At 41.1% G+C, this 19,058-nt stretch overlaps 1 protein-coding gene across 1 annotated transcript in view; it reads left to right on the top strand.

Annotated features, from left to right (window-relative positions):
* Positions 1–16,453, top strand: part of LOC134209359 (uncharacterized) — a 137,730-nt gene extending 121,277 nt beyond the window's left edge. Inside the window, exons 11-13 of the mRNA XM_062685346.1 lie at positions 13,982–14,135; positions 14,560–14,722; positions 16,153–16,453. Coding sequence (XP_062541330.1) covers positions 13,982–14,135; positions 14,560–14,722; positions 16,153–16,453 — 618 coding nt within the window. The remainder of the gene's footprint in view (positions 1–13,981; positions 14,136–14,559; positions 14,723–16,152) is intronic.
* Positions 16,454–19,058: the final 2,605 nt, after the last annotated feature.

The following is a 19,058-nucleotide window of genomic DNA, read 5'->3' as shown; positions in this document are numbered from 1 at the left end:
GTTGAGCCGATTCGTAGTCGTTTAGGTGCTCCATGGATAAAGGCTGCAATAGCAGCCCGCGGTTTGGACCACGGTCAATCGCAGCTACCAGAATCTCGTCGATTACGATGAGGAACAGTAAACCTGCTACGACCCGAATATGGTTGGACAAGACCCCATTGTGCAGCACTCTACACGAGAAGGCCTCGTACTGTGCCTCGATGAGGCCGATGATTTTCTCAGGATTCCCTTGCGTCTTTAGGGCGCCCCACCTATTCTCGTGATTGAGACGAAAGCTTTTTCGTAGTCAATTAATACCAAGTTAAGACCTGCTCCAGAATGATACGGAGCGTGACAATATGGTCCACACAGGATCTTCCGGCATGGGATCCGACCTGCTGCCGCCGGAGAGTAGCATCGATCTTCTCATGAATCTGGGCTAGGATAACTTTGCATAGAACTTTGAGAACGGTACACAACAACGTAATGCCTCGCCAGTTATTGCATACAGTCATGTCACCCTTTTTGGCAACCTTCACTAAGATACCTTGCATCCAATCGACCGGGAAAGTTGCGGTGTCCCAGATATTACGAAATAAAGTAGTTATGTTGGTATATTCGGCTGTGCAGTCCAAGAACTCGGTTAAAACGACAATTTTATGTTCGTCCCTACGTTTCGGCACTGATTAGTACCATCTTCAGGGGATAATTTGAAGGGGATAATTTGAAGGTGGTACTAATCAGTACCCAAACGTAGGGACGAACATAACATTATCGTGTTGACTAAGTTCTTGGACTACACAGCCGAATATACCAACATAATTACAGATATTACATTCGAACACTCCGTAACACTAAGTGATACGGATCATGACAAGGGAACTTCGTGCCTACCTTGTCATATCGGAGGTATAGAGAGAACTCTTTTGTCCTTTTAGTTAGAACGAGCGAATCAAGGTTCAGGCCAATCCAATTGTCCCGTGGGTAGCAGGCTTCATTCGCATGTGAACGACCTGGTGAACGAGACCGTTGTTAAAAGTTCCAAAGAAACACGAGAGAAAAAGATTGTGAATTTTGTCGCTATTTTCGGATAGTGAAAGGGAATGATTTGAGTTGCAGGTAGATTTGATCTGTTATTTTGAATAATTGTAACTAAAACACAGATTTTACCACAAAACTGCGCAAATAGAGCCGAAACTCATTCAAACCACAGGCGTTGAGTTTACTGATCTCGACTGAGATTGTCGAGAGCTAGTTAAGCTAATGGCAGTGTTTCATGTAAAAAAATCGGCGATTAATGTAAACTGTTGATAGGTTTCAAAACCCTATCATCATAGGGTTTTTCGGTGGAGTGGTTCAGCTGTAAAACCCCGCATCGAGGATCCTTACTCGGATGCCATCCGTCACGACCGCAGTGGCCTACATGTGATTGCCACGTGTCCCGAAGTCGCTAAGCGTGAACCTTTGGCTTTCTGTTCCGGCGTGAACCGCATCCAATCTAACGAATAACCTCCAAATGAACACACCGCATCCACGCTTATACGAATTCTGCATCGATCGCACCCAAGCAACCGCCTGTGTCCTCATTGTCCGCATCCTGCGACGACCGACGGCAAACACCACTTTCACGGTGCGATACCGTCCCTACACACGCCGCGGACACAACGCTCCCGCCTATACAACTACTGTCCCCGTTTGAGACACATCGTCTTCATGCAACTGGTCGCCATACAAAAAAATTCGGCACGTGTCACGAGCCCCGCCGAGATCGCTCCTCTAGTGCGGACTGCCAACGTTTGCCAACCGTGTCGACGACGGGCAAGTGTTTTATCATCGATCGAAGTGTCTCCAATTTTCAACGATCGGCCGCAGAGCGATCATTCTTAGCCGACGCACCGCTGGAGCTCGCATACCGCACCAATGCATTGGCTGCTCTTCTGCGCATACGGCTGGTGCTTTCTCCTCATCATCAACAATAGCTCATTGTAGCACCCTCGTCGGCTGACAATACGACGCTGCATGCCCCGACGAACGTTCGGCAGAAGTACCGTGTTCTCCTCGACTTGTTGCAGATTTCCACGGCGTCCAACTAATGAATACGCAAGTAATAGGTTGAGACAATTTTTGAGCTCAAAAGTTATTATAAGCTAAAAATCATTTACGGGATAAATCCCTTTTTGTACATATCTAAACGTAAGCAATAAATCTAGATTAAGTATGGAAATTCTAATAAGTACTTTTTGAATGGAGAAGCCCAGTTGATTGAACCAGTGAACCATTTGGCTGATTGGTTAGTTTGTGATTTCGCAAAGATTTCTTTCGTGCTTTCGAGTTCCACGTTTGGAACGATTTGAGTATCGAGTGCTAGAGCCACTTTTTTACCCACCCTATTTGAGAGTCTTTGGCCGGACTTCATCTGCGTCAGTAACCTCTCCTGTGCTGAGAGTGGCGCTTAAGTTGCTGTGCGCTGTGTGCACTAGGAAATCGTTACAACCCAGCATTTGAAATATCTTTGCTATCACCGAAGCTGCGCCGGGTTACTTCGCAGCCTCGCGGCTTTCATTGGTGCTGACCGACCACCAGTATCAGCGCAGCAGAGTGGACAACCTTAGCACCTTTGGACCTAGAGTATTCTCACCAACCAACGACAGCTCACGTCCACATAGGGGTATTTTGCCAATCTAGCTGGAATAAAGTTGATTTTTAAAAAAATGCTTTTTTGTAGTGTAAAAATATTTAAAAAATAGCTGAATAGTGTGGGACCTGCTATCTGTATATATTTTTTTATTTGCAATGATATTTTGACAGCTACGCTCTTTGAAACTTTGCGGTTTTTAACTAACGTTTTTATTTTTGCGGCTTGCTTTTTCATAGCACGAAATTTATTATTTCGGTGTTCATTCTGTATAACCTTAATTTACATTATTACCACGGATGATGATTATGGTGGTAATATAGTAGTCCATACATATTTAAATCATAGAAAAAATCGATTGTTTTGAGATATATGGAGGAATCAATAGTTGCTACTTTTGAATAAAAAAAAGATGAAAAACTCACAATTTCATTGGTCTGGCATTTCGTTATTCGGCGATATTCGGTAATATTTCAACACATAGCCGCTAGATATACATCCATATTTTGTAATCCCGAAATAAAATCTTGCGCAAATTTGCGCCATTTCAAAATCGGGGTCTCGAAAGTTGTGATACAATTTGAGATTTTTCTGTGAAATGCAAGTTATTTGCAGGTGCGATGAACTTACCATCTCACTTTCTAAGCATATAGATGTCGACTAACTATATGATAGTATGTAACAAAATATTATTCATATTTACGAGATTCTAATCAGCCGTATTACGCTTGGGGAACATGGGGTAAAACGACTCATAATTTATAACGACTGGAAGAAATGTATCTGTGACTGTCGATTATTCACAACTTTAATGTTAAATTCATTTTATAAATCCAATACAATACAAGTCTTTCTGTTATTATTTGGAAAGTTGCTAAAGAGCGTCCAGGAAGGTTGTGATTTGTGAATGACTCCAAAACAATAATATAAAATAAAGGGATAAACAATTAAATTATTATACAAAGTACTGAGATGTTGAGCTAAAAATGATTGAACTGAATAAAAAAGTACACTGAAGTCGGTTTTTACACGAGGGATACGTTCCATGTAAATCAAAACCACGTGAATTCCTAAAACCGCGAAAACTCTAAAATCCGCGTATAAATGACTAGAATCGTTTTTGCACGGCTTTTATGGGGTTTTCGATCTTTTTAAAAAATCGCGCTAAGAAAACTTATACGGAAATTTGCTTAAAAAATGTGATCCCAGTGTAAACAAAATTATTTCGTTGGAGCAAGTTGTCACCACGGAGAACATCAAAACTCTTCTTAGAAGAAATAAATGATGGACAGCTGGTAGACGAATTACGACGAAGAATGATGATCCCTTGGCTCGTTATCTCATTAGCTAACTTCCTTACCTTATAATTCCTTCCTTACTATTATAATTTACATTTGCTTACTCACCCACTGAATCAGTTATTCACCTACCCACCCACTATCTCGCATACTCACTTAGTCACTAACTCACTCACTCTCTCACCTATTGATTAATTCATCCGTCTTTTTATTCTTACTCATTATTTGTCTAATTACTTTCTCATTATTCTCTCATTATTCTCATCATTATTTTTGTTTTCTCGCTTACTCACTTCTCACTCATTTACTCACTTATTCACTTATTCATTTGCTCGCTCACCCAATCAGTCACTCACGGCTTTACACGCTTACTTCCTCACTAATTGATTAACTAGTTCTTTTACTTACTTATTAAATCCCTCGTTCCCCTTATTCATTAAATTGTTCTCACTCTCAAGCTCTCTTCATCATCTGATTAACTCTTCACTCACTTACTTATTCACTCACTTACTCTCTTACCAACTTACTCACTCACTCATTAACTTACTCGCTCACTTACTGAGTCACTCATTTACTCACTCACTTACTTATTCACTCACTTACTCTTAATTACTTGCCCTTTCACTCACTTACTCATTCTCTCATTGACTCACACGCTCACTTACTCACTCACTCATTTACTCACTCGATTACTCACTCACTCACTTAAGCAGTCACTCATTCTCTCATACGATTATATCTTCATTTTTTGGTTAATCGCGTTCGTTTACTCATTTATTCATACTCTAATGAACGATAATCTTCCATTCACTTGTTCGCTTACTCACTTACTCACTTACTTGCTCACTCACTTATTCATTTGCTCACTCACTTGCGCAATCACTCACTTGCTCAATCACTCACTTACTCACTCAATTACTCACTTACTCACTCACCCACGCACGTGGAAAATCTGCAACATCATCAACTAGCATTTTGATCGGATTTCACATACAGTCATATATTTATTATACGGTGCACTGGGGTTGCTTTTTACGCAATTTGTTTTTGGTTGTTTTTGGCACTTGGAACAAATACAGCTTTACGGTTGTCACTCGATAAAATCAACAATTTATCATGGAAAAATTAGGTGAAATTGAAAAAGTCGTCGGATTTCAGGTGTGCGAACAATTGATAAAAATTATCCGCGTAAAAAAAGAGTTCGGTGTATATGAAGGTCATGTTATCCTCAAAACTGTTTTTATATCACAAAAACCAAAAAACAAAGTAATTTGAGTGGTTTTAACAAATAAAATAGTTTATTCCGGCTAGATTGGCAAAATACCCCTATGTGCGTCGTTTTCATGAATCCCAGGGTGGTGCGGAGTTCTCGGCAACACCTCCGCCGATCTCCTTGCTCCTGGCGGACACTACGACATAGATTGAAAAGTATGTCTGGGAAGATTGAAATCGCTGCTCCATGGCCTCCACAACGCCAAATCTACGCAAAAATCTGCCGAGGGGTGATCTGATTTTCCTAACTTTAAGGATACATCATTTTACAATTACGTACTTCGCATACGCGGCTCTCCCATAATTTTTAGGGAGCCCTTTCTGCAAAATTTACGATATTTGTGGGGTTCGCAACCCCTTCGAACATTACCTGTCGCGTCGCTGACCCAAGTACAAGGCCTGCATGGAAGCTTGCGAAATTCTAACCAGCATCCAGGATGTTCTCGCGGATGATTCGGGGATACTTTTAGAGCCCATATCTTTCCTCTAGAGATGCATAACTTGGGCTGAAAGGCGTGGGTATTCCTGGTTCATCCAGGGATTTAAGTACCGCTTCCTAACCACCAAGTGGCCACGCCACCCGGACACTCAACTCGGCCTGTAAGTTATCCGCGCTCCAACCAGATTTTGAACTAGGTTAGCTTCTCCCCCAATTTCTTCACGCTTCACATTCATCATTACGTCTTCTATCCACTAATCAATTCTCTCGAAATCAAGAAATGTTATTTTCAATACATATACATGTGTTATCGTCCCTACCTTCAGTTGGTGTTTTGCTCGAAGTATTGTTTGTTCACCTATTCTGTATTGTTTTTCAATTTTGCTTGCGAAAGGCCCGCAGGCTAAGGGTCGTTACATCAGCCTCCTCGACAAATTACACCTTATTCACAGCAAAATTTACACCCGTAAATAATTGAAACCATTTCAAAATTAATACAAATAAAGATTTAAAAAATGTAATGTGCAGCATTATCATAAAAATATTAGTTTACAAATCTCAAAAACAATAATGGAAGAGTATATTTTAAAGTTGTATCAAGATTAAATGTATAGCTCTTCTTTTAGAGCCCCAACAATATGTTGTGTCATTGTGATATATTCCCCAATTTTAGTCCCATATCTCCCAGTCACGCAAAACCCTAATTGCTTTGGACAAATATTTTGCGGCTAACATCTTCATCTTACCCTTCTCGTTAGTCATTGTTTCTCAATCAAATCAAGCAACACTCCGAGAACACGTTGCAAATTGTGTGTGTGCCAGAGTTATGAATTATGCGCCCACATATTCTTAGTTACCGGATTATGCTATGTTGATTGGTTGGTAGGTCATGAGGCTGGAAATCAGCCGACTGGCCGTGACAAGTGAAACGACAGCGCAAAGGGGGGCTCTTTTCTGCTCATCGAGCATCTGCTCGCTCGTTGCTAAAGGAGTAGGTACGTGAGATGTCAGACTCACGCGGTTATGGGATTGGAAATGGAACAGCTGCTACCCTCCTCAGTGTTTCTGGCATTGGATTGAGATGTAAAACCGAATGACTTAGCTTAGATCTCAAGTCTAGCGACAGAATGTCATCCACCAAACCACCAGACCACTATTGGGAGCGTTAGCAATTCGCACAAGGTTTAATGGGTGGGCAAGCTCAACGTTCTCAGTAAGATGGATTGGATTTTCGGAAATGTGACATTATATCTAATAATCTTGTTTATTTGATGTAACTTTCGGTAAGGTGTCAATCATATTACTGAAGAATCCCACTCTACCACTGGTTTGTGATTATTTTTACATTTTACTTGTGAATAGATCTCCAGAAAGATTTTTTGTACGCTAAATCTAAATGTCTAGCTTAATAGCATATACTGCCAACAAGACACGCTGATGTACCATACGAATGGAAACTATTGGAAAGGAAACGAATAGAAAGCAATAAACGCTTGCTGAGTCAAATCCTTTTAAGCATGCATTTAGATCTGGAACCTGCAAATCAAAATCCACAGAAACATTGTTTGATTATGAAGGCAAGGAAATAGTTACTATTTGCTGCCGTGTAATCAATGTTGGCTCTCGTAATGCTTCTACCAGTGCACATTTCCGAACGCATTCCCTGCGACCGGAACCGGGGAGACCGACCTCATCCGGTTTCACAACCGTAATTCAAATTTAATCACTGCAGTCAGGGAGCAAGAAAAATCATAAATTGTTGAGTGCCACCCACGGGACCGCAATGGCAGGCGTGCCACCGCCAGAAAAGCAGCAGCCAGCGGTTCGCCGATACAAGACGCGCCTTCAGAAGCAAAATTTATGAATAGATATGCAAATTAATGCTCGTACTACATACCGAACAGCACTCACTGGCAGCCTGCCTGCAACTCTGGTTGCTGTTAGTTGTTTGCTTTCGGTTTCAAATTTGGAGTGCGCACTGCAGGAAACTGTTGCAACAGTGCAAGGCGCAGCAGTGAACACGCGCTGGAATAGAGGCGGTAACAGTTGGTCGCGATGTTAGCAACACTTGCTTTGCGAGCATCAATTTCTACAGCAATGGTCAGGAAACGGGAGCCCAACCACATAAACGGCATGAATGCACTCTTGTGGTACAGTGATTAGTGCTTTGTATCAGATTCAAAGTTGCACTCCTTACTTAGGATGATAACTGAAGCCAAAATCTGAAGATCTGAAATCCAAATGAGAAAACTTAAACTAAAACGAACTGGAAATAACGGGAGCCACAAAATTTAAAATATTTCCCTTATGTTTTTTGTTCAGTGATAAATTTTATTTTTTTGCCTTTCTCGTATACAAAGTATACGTAAAAGCTATTTGCTCGCTCCAAAAATGAACTTTAGGAGACTCATAGTGTTATATACCGATCGACTCAGCTTGACGAATTGTGGTGATGTCTTTTTATATATATATATATATATAGAGGGATGAAGGCAAATCTGCAAACAGACACCCTAAATTATCACTGAGGGAGTGGGGTTGACGGAACGTCAGACCCACTAAACCCACCCAAGCAACAGAAGGTTACTTGAGTTACCCTCTTTACTAATACCCTGACTCCCCCAGGAACTGCCTCCCAGCATTACTTCTGGGGGATAGGCAGTACTTAGAATACTCGCTCATTCACGCTCACACAGGCACTCATCCCGTATGAGTCTTACTTGGGTGCTCTCTCTAACACACCGTCTGACACACCCTGATACTCTTCCTGACGCACCATGGGAGTCTTACTTGGATGCTCGCCACTGACATACCATGTGAGTCTCACTTGGGTGCTCACCCTACCACCTGATTCACGCTGTAGCACACACATCTGAGACTTATTTGGGTGCTCACTCTAGCACACCCTGCCACTCCTCCTGACACACCATTTGGGACTTACTAAGGTTCTCACTTATGACATGCCACGCGAGTCTGACTTATTGGATGCTCACTCCACTCACCTCTGCCATGCCTCGAGGTGTCGATAGCGATAGGTACCAACAGTTCTACGCTACGACCCTCCTACCTCGGCATTGCAGTCCATACTAACACCTATGCGCTCACTCTTCTGCCATGCCTCGTGGTGGCGACTGCGGTTGCCACCCGCTGGGACACTCTTACCTCGACATGTGCAAACCTATCAATCACTTCCCCGCCCTCAGCCTGTTTTCGCTCTAACTAACCAATCACAAGTTAGTCATGCTTGTCGACTGCTGCACGGCGCGCCAGATTCTCTGCAAGCTGCAGGCAATCTGAGTGGTTGCAGTCGAAACTGCGTCCCACTTCTCCACCGCTTGGCACATCCTCTGGATAAAGGGTATCCGGGGTTGTGTCCCGACCGCAAACGTCTAGCACAGCTCTTCTTTCGACGTCGAAACGAGGCCATACGAACAGTATGTGCTCTGCAGTTTCATCAACACCTGGACAGTCATGGCAGACGGGGCTCTCCGGGAACTTTAGCTTCAGAACCCTGTCATACATAAGGTTTCATAATACCGGGCTTAGTATTGAACTTCTGCGGTAAAAGGTACGCTTCTCTGACCGGCATCGGTCTCGTATAATAGTACACGGTTCTGGAAATAGCTTTCCAAAATCCGGTACAGGCCCTCCGGCAAGCTAAGTTGGTGTAACGAGAGTTTCTGTCTTTTCCATCTTTCGGGGAATCTACAATCATCTAGGCATCTTTGCACAGCTAGCCAGAACATGTTCGGGTTCGCTATGATTGCTGCCTTGAGAGCGTTGTTCGGAACTCCATCAGGTCCTGGAGCTTTGTTCGTTACCAGGGATTTGGCCAGCGCGAGTAACTCTTCGTTCGTCACCGGAGCCCCCATTTCGGCCGCACCCATATTGTCTTGCGGTGAAGGAGGCCAGAGATTTGTTGCTCAGTACGGGAAGAGTACCTCGATAATCCTCGCCAACCTATCCGGGGACCGTTCGGGGGGTGGAGAGATCCCTTTGGTCTTGGCCATCACTATCCTGGAGGCGTCACCCCACGGATTCGCGTTGGCTCCTTGGCATAGGTTGTTGAAAATCGCTCTCTTACTGCTCTTGATGGCCTTGTTAATGTTCGCAGCTCGAAACATTTCACGGCGGACTGCTCTTTCATTCTCGGTACGGGCACGTTGCATCCTTCGTCTAGCCTTGAGGCAGGTTGATCGAAGGGCCGCGTTTAAATCTTCTGCTATGATGACCGGCTTACGACCCACTAGGTCAGTCGATAGCCTATCGATCATCTGGTTGAACTGTTCGAATGGCCACCTTGGTGGGGCATGGCAGCTACAATAGAACACACAATTGATCTTGGCTATCCCGACACCCTCAGCAGAGGAGTCAGGTAGCCGCCATCCTAGACCCGTCCGCCACCGAATTGCCGTTATCGACAGGGAAGTTACGGGTCGAACTGGAGGGCGACATCGGTCCTCGACTCCGAGACCGACTGCCACTGCAGCTGCTGGGCAGTTGCATAGTGGTTAAAATAAAGCTGTGTTACTTGCACGGCTTATTCTTATTTTTCTCTCCAATGGGACACGAAGACCCACCCATAACGTGGTTACAGGCTTGCTTTTTGCTGGCGCAGATGAGGCACTTTGGTGCCTTATCGCATTCAACGACGACACAGATTGCTACGGTCTGGGCCCTTACAGTTGTAGGACTTGTGTCCCAACTCTAAGCACCGATAGCACCTGTCCACTGAAGGCGGCTGGAGTTTGGTCACTGGGCATACTTACCAGCCGATCTTCAACTTCCCTCGCTCCATTACCTTTTTGGCTTCCACAACCGGTAACCTAAGGTAGGCTACCTGCATGCCAAAGGGACCGCTTCTTAGGCGTACAGAGATCTTCTTGACCTCTGTACCGCACTGGTCTGTGACGGCAGAGACGACGTCGTCCGCGTTCGTGACCTCGTCCAAGTTGCTTGCACTAGAGGGTCACTTCCGCCCCCAACGATCTCACCTCGGCGTCGTCACTCAAGACCTCTTGGGCCAGCATCATGTAGTCAGTTCCACTAGCCTGCGCTCCGCGTTTTAGAACCAAGATCATTTCACCAGTCTTGGTGCGTCTGACGCATTTTTTTATCCGTCATTTTTCATTAATTTTACAAAAGAAAAGGGACCCGGACGAGTTTGCAAAACTCGACCATCCGTCGCAACAATGCTCAGCAAACAAGGATGTTACCGATCATTTAGTAATTTGCGTTCGATCATTTAGTAGTTTGTCAATAACTCATTCCAGAAGCTGAATTTCAAAATGTGTTGTATGGTGGACTTCTAGCGTGAAGGTTTTTCTACAACTCTGTCAAATGGTTCGTTGTTTAAATTCCACTTGTAACGGAGTTTAGGATCAATGATCTCAATCGGAAGGATCTCAATTAGTTCCAGAACCTGAAATAGATGAGATATCAGAGAATGCCTCAAAAACAAATATCTAAAAATCTACCTAATCAGAAAAATTTCTGTAACATCACCATCTCAGTTTCAATGTTTTCAAACTATGGTTGTTCAAACTGAATACTTTAAAAAGACAACGGAAAACGGACAATACTCAGTAGATCAGTGAGGAATATTTTGCTTATTAAAGAGTTTCCACAACTAGAGCACAAATCGAATAATTGCCTCATAATATATTACATATTACATACACAAATCAGTCAACTTAAATACAAATAGAGGATACCAAAGCGATGAGATCTACAAATTATGTTTACTTCACTGAACAATATTATTTAAATCAACAGATAAGCATTCTATGCTTCAGTCTTGATGGGATGATGCTCTGACAATTTCAGTTAATGGTCAACGTTATGGTGATTAAAGTATGGAATGTATGTAGAAACATCCAAAAACAGTAATTGCAGCTGACTACACAACTTACCATGAAGAACTATGATACTCATTCAGATCCTGGAGAATTTAGTACAGAATGTTATGCAGAAAGCCGCGAGAAGATTCGAGTTTGCCCGGCTAAGTTATTAGCATTTCTCTGCAGTGTAGTTTGAGCAAATTTCGTTTCTTTTACCTTTGAAAAGAAATAAATTCACCCCTACAACACTCCAGTAAAATGCTAATATCTTTGCGTAATAAACTCTAATCTTCTCGCGGTTTTCAGCATAATATTCTGTATTTTATTTTACAAAAACTGAATGAGTATCATGGTTCTCGATCGTAAATTGTGCCGTCCAACTGCAAATTACTGTTTTTGGATGTTTCTGCATACATTTTTCCATATAAACTTCCAACGAGTTTAGCACTGCCCAAACGTTGACCGATTTGACCGAAAATTTATCCAGAGCATCAGGGCATCAAATAGAACCGAATAAGAGGGCGGCCCATCAAAAAATTGAACAAAGTTTTTCCCATACTAATTTGAGCCACCCTACTGACTGTACATATCAATGGTTGCTACTCCGTGATTAATCAGAACTGGTGTAAATTGCACTTCGATCCAAGTGAATAGTGGTTGGGATTTACCATCTATTCTTGAACAGCACGTTTCAGTAGCTCGCTAATGTTGATCAATAACGGCGCCGGCCAAGTCCTTACAGTCAATTGGGAAAAATCAGACGTGCACTCAATTGTTGAGAGTATAACCGAATAAGAGGGCGGCCCATCAAAAAATTTGAAAAAGTGTTTTTTGAGCCACCCTAACATTCAGTCATGACAATTCTAACACTTTTCAAATTACTTTTCAACTCTAGACCAATATTTGAAAAGGGCGTAAGAGCCAACATTTATTCCTTCTGATTCTTCGTCTACATATAACTTTATATAGACGAAGTAGACGAAGAATCAGAATGAATATTTTTTTTCTGTTACGCCCTATTCAAATGTTGGTCTAGAACTAACTTCAAGCATTTAGAATATCAAAGCAATGAAACGGGCTTATCATTACATAGCTGCATTAATAATGGACTCTAATAATGGATGCTTTGCGACCTCAGTGGAATCAATCACGAAGCAGTAGTTGAGACGTTAGTCTCACTGAAGAGGATAACCAATGGAAGGATATTCCTTCAATTTTCCAAAGTGTTGATTCTGATATAGTGCTTGATGCTTTGATGAATTATTTGTGTTCTTTCTTCTTTATCTCTAATATTCTTAATTCTTATTTGGTGATAAAAAAGCTCATTTAAGTAGAACTCTAGACCAACATTTGAAAAGGGCGTAACAGCCAATTCGTCTACATATATTGCTATATATGTGGACGAAGAATCAGAAGGAATACATTTTGGCTGTTACGCCCTTTTCAAATGTTGGTCTAGAACTGCTCTTGTGGTCTTTCTTCAATGGGCCTAAGATCCCATGGAAAGTAATCTTGGTGTTCCACAGGGAAGTGTATTAGGGACTGACTGAAGCAACCATGGCCTGTAAGGACCTGAGTCAGGTGGAAAGTGATTTCCCCATGACCCCCATTCCCCTCTTGACCCACGTGCCTATAGGCCGGCGCACAATGGATCCGGAAAGCAATCCGGAAATTTGACAGCTAGTTTAAATGCATGCAATTATACGTACGAACGCAGAATGCATCCGGAGCGGGTTTGCAGTTGGGTGCTAAAATGTACTAAACGCAAAGCCGACCGCAAAGTCATCCGCACGGTTTGAACGATCCCAAACTTTGCGGACAAGCTTACGTAAATATGTAAACAAACCAAGTGTAGTCGATTTCTCGCTCGGAACATCATTCTTCTTTTGCGGTGCAAAATTGTTACCTGTGAAGATATCGGAGGGGTTTTCCACAAAAAAAAAATGTGGTGTTAAGAAGCAACATCTAGACAAACAATAGCAAAGGTATCTAATTGTTGACAGGTGAAAAAAAGTCGATTAAAATGCCATTAATATTTGTAATGTTCGATTGATTTGCTTCATTTTTGCACTTCATCATTGCACACTTACAGGCTTCTAGTTTTTGGAAATAAGTTAGAATCGGAAATTGTCCCCGTGTCCGGAGATATCTCGGGAAGTGACTTGGTCAAATGTGGCCAAATTGGGTGTTTATTACTAGTGAAAGGCACTCCAAAGGTTTCCACAAACAATTAAGTCGTAATCTCGGATTCCACGAGACTTCCAGCACCAGCCACAAGGTGGTCAGCTGAGTCGAAACAGAACTCTTGAATAATTGTGCCAAATTTGAGCCAGTGATCCTCCGGATAAATTCCAACCACGGAGACATTTCCAATTCTAACATCATCTACTGATTCATTTATACAGCTTGCAGCTAATATATTTACAAAAGGTTGCTCAGGAACTAACTAAGTTGTTGCAGTAATGTTTAAAAATAATCTACATCGTGATTCTAAAGTTTGTGTGAAATTGTCTTTCAGATGGAAACCACCAAAGAAGCAGGTTTAAACGAGAAAATAATATCTTTTGTTAGTGAGCATCCCGTTCTTTATGACAAAGGTTCACGGTCGTATAAGAACAATTCAGCACGGAATAAATTATGGGCTGAATTGGCAAACTCATTGGAAATGGATGGTAAGTTATTTTCTGTATTCATTTGATGTTATTAATTATCGTTTGCGAGTATGCAAGTGCATGAGCGTAAACGTTTTCATTAAAGTGCAGAAGATCAAGGGTTTAATCCCATGTTTGTTCATTAGATATATATAAACATTGCATAGGCCACATCTATTTTTATGCTTAATCCTGGTGTATGCTTCGATTTACTCTACCCTGCTAACACAACATCCCTTCCGTATTGTGAGGATGTACAGGTTCTCTTGGTCTCTATTAGCCACATTAACCTTCCTTTTTTAGCTGGCTGTAAAGGGTTGTACACACTTGCATGGGAAATTCATTGAACAAATTGAATTCACAATTGAATTGCCTAAAATTTAGTCGGGCTTTTTCAGCATTTTCTTTTTTGTTCATAATAACTTATTTTGATTCCAAATTTTAGTAAAAGCATTGACAACAAGGTGGAGGACGCTTCGTGATCGGTATGCAAAGGAGCGTCGAGAGATAGAAGTTTCGCAAAGATCAGGAGCAGAGCCTACGGATTATACTCCTTGGGAATATTCGGACCAGATGGAATTTTTGAAGGACCATGTTAGTCGAAGAGCGTATGTATAGATTTTATATTATATATAAAAACTTGTAACTAAATATTCAAGTTAATCTGTTTCGGCTTTTTCCTCATTTTCTTACCAATGTGTTAGTCATTGCTTCTTGAAGACATCATACAATATTGTTTTTAAAGCTTTTTTTTATCGAAGCTGTGGGGGTGGTATCCACTCGCCGGTTTATGTGGAAAATATTTATAATAATTCTCACAGAATTTCAAAGCCCGTAACAATCCGACAGATTCCATTCCACCTTCTGGAACTTTATGTAATTTGGGAATTAGCGTTTATACAAAGCAAGTGAATTGAACAAGTCACATGAATTGAACGTCTAAACACCTCCGTTCAATTCACTTGAATAAAAAGAAAGCTGAACATGTGCAACTTTTGGCAAGTCAATTGAACTCAACTGAGTAGATCAATTCACTTGCTCAGTCTAAACATAGCATTAAGATAATTTAGTATCATAATGTTGATTAAATTATCATGAATTTTATGAAACAGTTAATTTACTTCCACAAGTTTATGCTACGTTTAGACACGGCAATTCAAATGAATTGAACGAAGATGTTTAGACGTTCAATTCAAGCGACTTATTCAATTCACTTGCCTTGTCTAAACTTAGCATTATGCTGAAATTAAAAAACCTCTAGACCTCATATTGAATGGCTGGAAGAAGATATACCGTCGTCGGGGGTGACAATGGGTCAAATGGGGCTGAGAATGGGTAATTATTTCAACTACTAAGAATGTATGTAGAATAGATTTAAAGTATCTGAGAACAAGAAAAGGATTTTGAAGGATTTTGTTACCCGACCTCCAGACTGTCGGTGAGAGCGATGACTTATTCTCACCCCCAGACCCATTGTCACCCCCGATGACGGTAACTAAGCAACTGGCAAATTTGCATATTACTTTCTGTGTCACTCTACACTAGATCTTCGTTGATTTATTAGACTCAACATTTTTAATTCGTGTCCTTATATGTAGTTCAACACTGTAACATTAACCTTCCGGGACTCGCTTCGTCCTGGACTGCTCACGCAGTTGCGCCTCTGTTGTGAATGAGAAGCGTGCTTTTTTCAAAGGTACTTTTTACAACGGCTCGAGTCCCCGAAGGTTGAAAAGTGCCTTCAGGTAGCTGAATAACATGTTACAAGTGTATTTATATTCTGAAAATAGTATTTTGTATAGATAGTGGAATATATAGATGAGCGAAGATAAATCCTCTGTCTCCAAACGAACTGTCAAACGTGTCTCCAAACGAGCATGACGTCACGATTTCAATGGAAACGTTAAGGGCTGTGACATCATATGCGCGTTTGCACGGGCAAAAAAATCGACTCAGCCATGCTTTCGCTCATCTATAGATTCTACTATCTATATTATTTTGTATGCTTACTCTTATTCTACTTTTCAACACGTTTCAGAACTACCAGCAATTACGATACCGGCACAAAGGAGCTGGCGAACATGGTAGAAGAATACCTAGAGGTAGAAGAAAGTACACCAGAACCACCGCGAAGCTCGATGTCCAAGAAATGCAAGGCGGATGTTCTGGATGATAAAATGTCTGCGGTCTTAGACCGTTTTATGGACGAACAAACTCAACTGCGGCATACTCATTTCGCGCAGCTGATGAATGCAAAGCTATCAGCCATGCCGATCGATAAGGCTAATCGTTTGGAAGCCGTTATTCTAAACATCTTGTATACGGTTGAAGAAGACTAAAGCTTGCTATCTATCCAACATATTGCCCTTATAAGGGCGTATGACAAATATTTGTCACTGCAAATAATTATTTGAAACCAAGCTTTCAATTGTTTAAAACAGAAATACCTAGAGAAAAAATGCTAATTTTTTATTTCTTGTCAACAAAACTAAAATAAGATACCGAATTTTTATTAAAAAAACCCTGATTAATCCACCTAGCGGTGATGGTGCCTTTCTCGTGCATTATAAAAATAGTATTTTGGCCATTACTTTTGAGCCCATAGTCCGTTCTGGCCAATTTTCAATAGGAAACAATGGGAGAGTATTCTGCGTCGAGTGCAACATGTTACGAGTAAATCGGTTAAGGATAAGTGCCTAAAAAATGAGTGACATTTTTTTACTCATTTTTTTAATAAAAAAAGTGGTATTTTGGCCATAACTTCCGAGCCCATAGTCCGATCTGACCAATTTTCAATAGGAAACAATGGTAGAGTATCCTGCGTCGAATGCAACTTGTTGCGAGTAAATCGGTTAAGGATAAGTACCTGAAAAATGAGTGACATTTTTTTTTGGGTGGGGTGCGCACACACACACACACACACACACACACACACACACACACACACACACACACACACACACACACACACACACACACACACACACATACACACAGACATCACCTCAATTCGTCGAGCTGAGTCGATCGGTATATAACACTATGGGTCTCCGGGCCTTCTATAAAAAGTTTGTTTTTGAAGCGATCATATAGCCTTTACCGTATACTTAGTATACGAGAAAGGCAAAATAACTAGAAAAGAAGATGCTTGAATTTAATACTTGTTGTAGGGTAAGTGTACAGGTATCGGTCATGGCTAATAATTTGGACAATTTTGCGAATGAATCTCTAAACAAAGGACTCTTTGAGAGGCTATAAATAAACGGTTATTTTCAATAAATATTTGAAAGATTTGCCAAATAAGGCACTAAAGTGATTAAAGCGGGAACAGTTTCCCTAGTATATTTTTATCCTGAATGGAGAAACATATATCAGAAAAAAATTTGAAAATTATTTTTGCATTACCGTAGAATTAATTTATTCAGACTAAGGCCAGAGAGAAGTTAGGTCAGTTAGAGAGAAGTAAGGCCAGTACATATAAGTTATCCTCTCTACTTTATATTTGGCCAATAGCTGCCCATAACCACTGACCACTTGCTCGCTACTCACCTCACCTTCTTGTGCCCATCATTCAACCATTTTTTTTTTTCAGATATTTCCGACATTATGATTGTATGACCGACTCACCGCAGTCGTCCGATTTTCATAGTTTGTTGGTTACCTGATTCCAACTGCTTATAGCGTATTTTTCGAGCACGTATTTATCCTTAACCGATTTGCTAGCAACAAGTTGGACTTGAAAGGGAAACAGACAAATATAACTGAATATGAATAGTTGAACTTATTCTGCTATTATGCTTTATACTTTTCTCGTACTTATAGTGTTATGTCGACTTAGCTCGACGAATTTCGATGATGCCTGTTCGTGTGTATATTTATGAACATGTACAATTTTTAATTGGGGGCCCTCTTTAGCCGTGCGGTACGATGCACGGCTACAAAGCAAGACCATGCTGAGGGTGGCTGGGTTCGATTCCCGATGCCGGTCTAGGAAATTTTCGGATTGGAAATTGTCTCGACTTCCCTGGGCATAAAAGTATCATCGTGTTATAGCCACATGATATACGAATGCAAAATGGTAACCTAGCTCAGAAACCTCGCAGTTAATAACTGTGGAAGTGCTTAATGAACACTAAGCTGCGAGGCGGCAATGTCTCAGTGTGGGGATGTAATGCCAATGGAGAAGCAGAACAATTTTTAATTCTGCTGTTTGGAGTTTGTGGTAAGGGACTGTCACAAATTACGTAACGCTGTTGGGGGAGGGAGGTGGTCAGACCAAGCGTTACGGTTCACATAAATAAACAACACATACACAAATCCTCCATACAAAAAGTATTACGAGGGGGAGGGAGGGATTCCAAAAATGGCCAAATTTGCGTTACGTAATTTGTGAACTCCCCCCAATTTCACTATACTACTTTTTGAAATTTGTATAACGTTAGGGAATATCGGGTAACCAACCGTGGGGGGAACAATCATTTAGGCCGGTTCACGCGTGCATAACCTTTTTCATTTTTGTTTGCAATTATGTATTTAAAATAATTAGAGGCTTCGAAAATATGGTTTCTTTGCGAAAGTTGACTTTCAATGAGTCAAAGAATTGACAAAGTCAATTACTATCTATTTCCGAGTTACTAACACAGTATTGTTTTAGGTTTGTGTTAATCATTATAGGAATATAATGATGCCTGATATTGTGTTCTTATAGTGGAGTAAATTTCGAACAGTTTTGCTAAAGACAGTGATTAGTTTTATCCACCGTCCAATTTTAAGCAACCATTTTTCTTTTGGGGTCATATATCTGGATTGCTTTGAGAATAGGTCCTATGTACAAAAGAGAGTCTCTCTTTGCTTCCTTTCTCTTTCGATTATCACACTATACTAAAGTTTACTTTGGATTTCTTGGTGGATATTCAAAGACAATAGCTTTGACTAGCGTGCTGA

The sequence above is a fragment of the Armigeres subalbatus genome, chromosome 2 (assembly GCF_024139115.2).
Source record: "Armigeres subalbatus isolate Guangzhou_Male chromosome 2, GZ_Asu_2, whole genome shotgun sequence".
NCBI classification, from domain to species: Eukaryota; Metazoa; Arthropoda; class Insecta; order Diptera; family Culicidae; genus Armigeres; species Armigeres subalbatus.
Note: the sequence above shows the minus strand (reverse complement) of the source record. Positions and strands in the feature narration are given on the sequence as shown.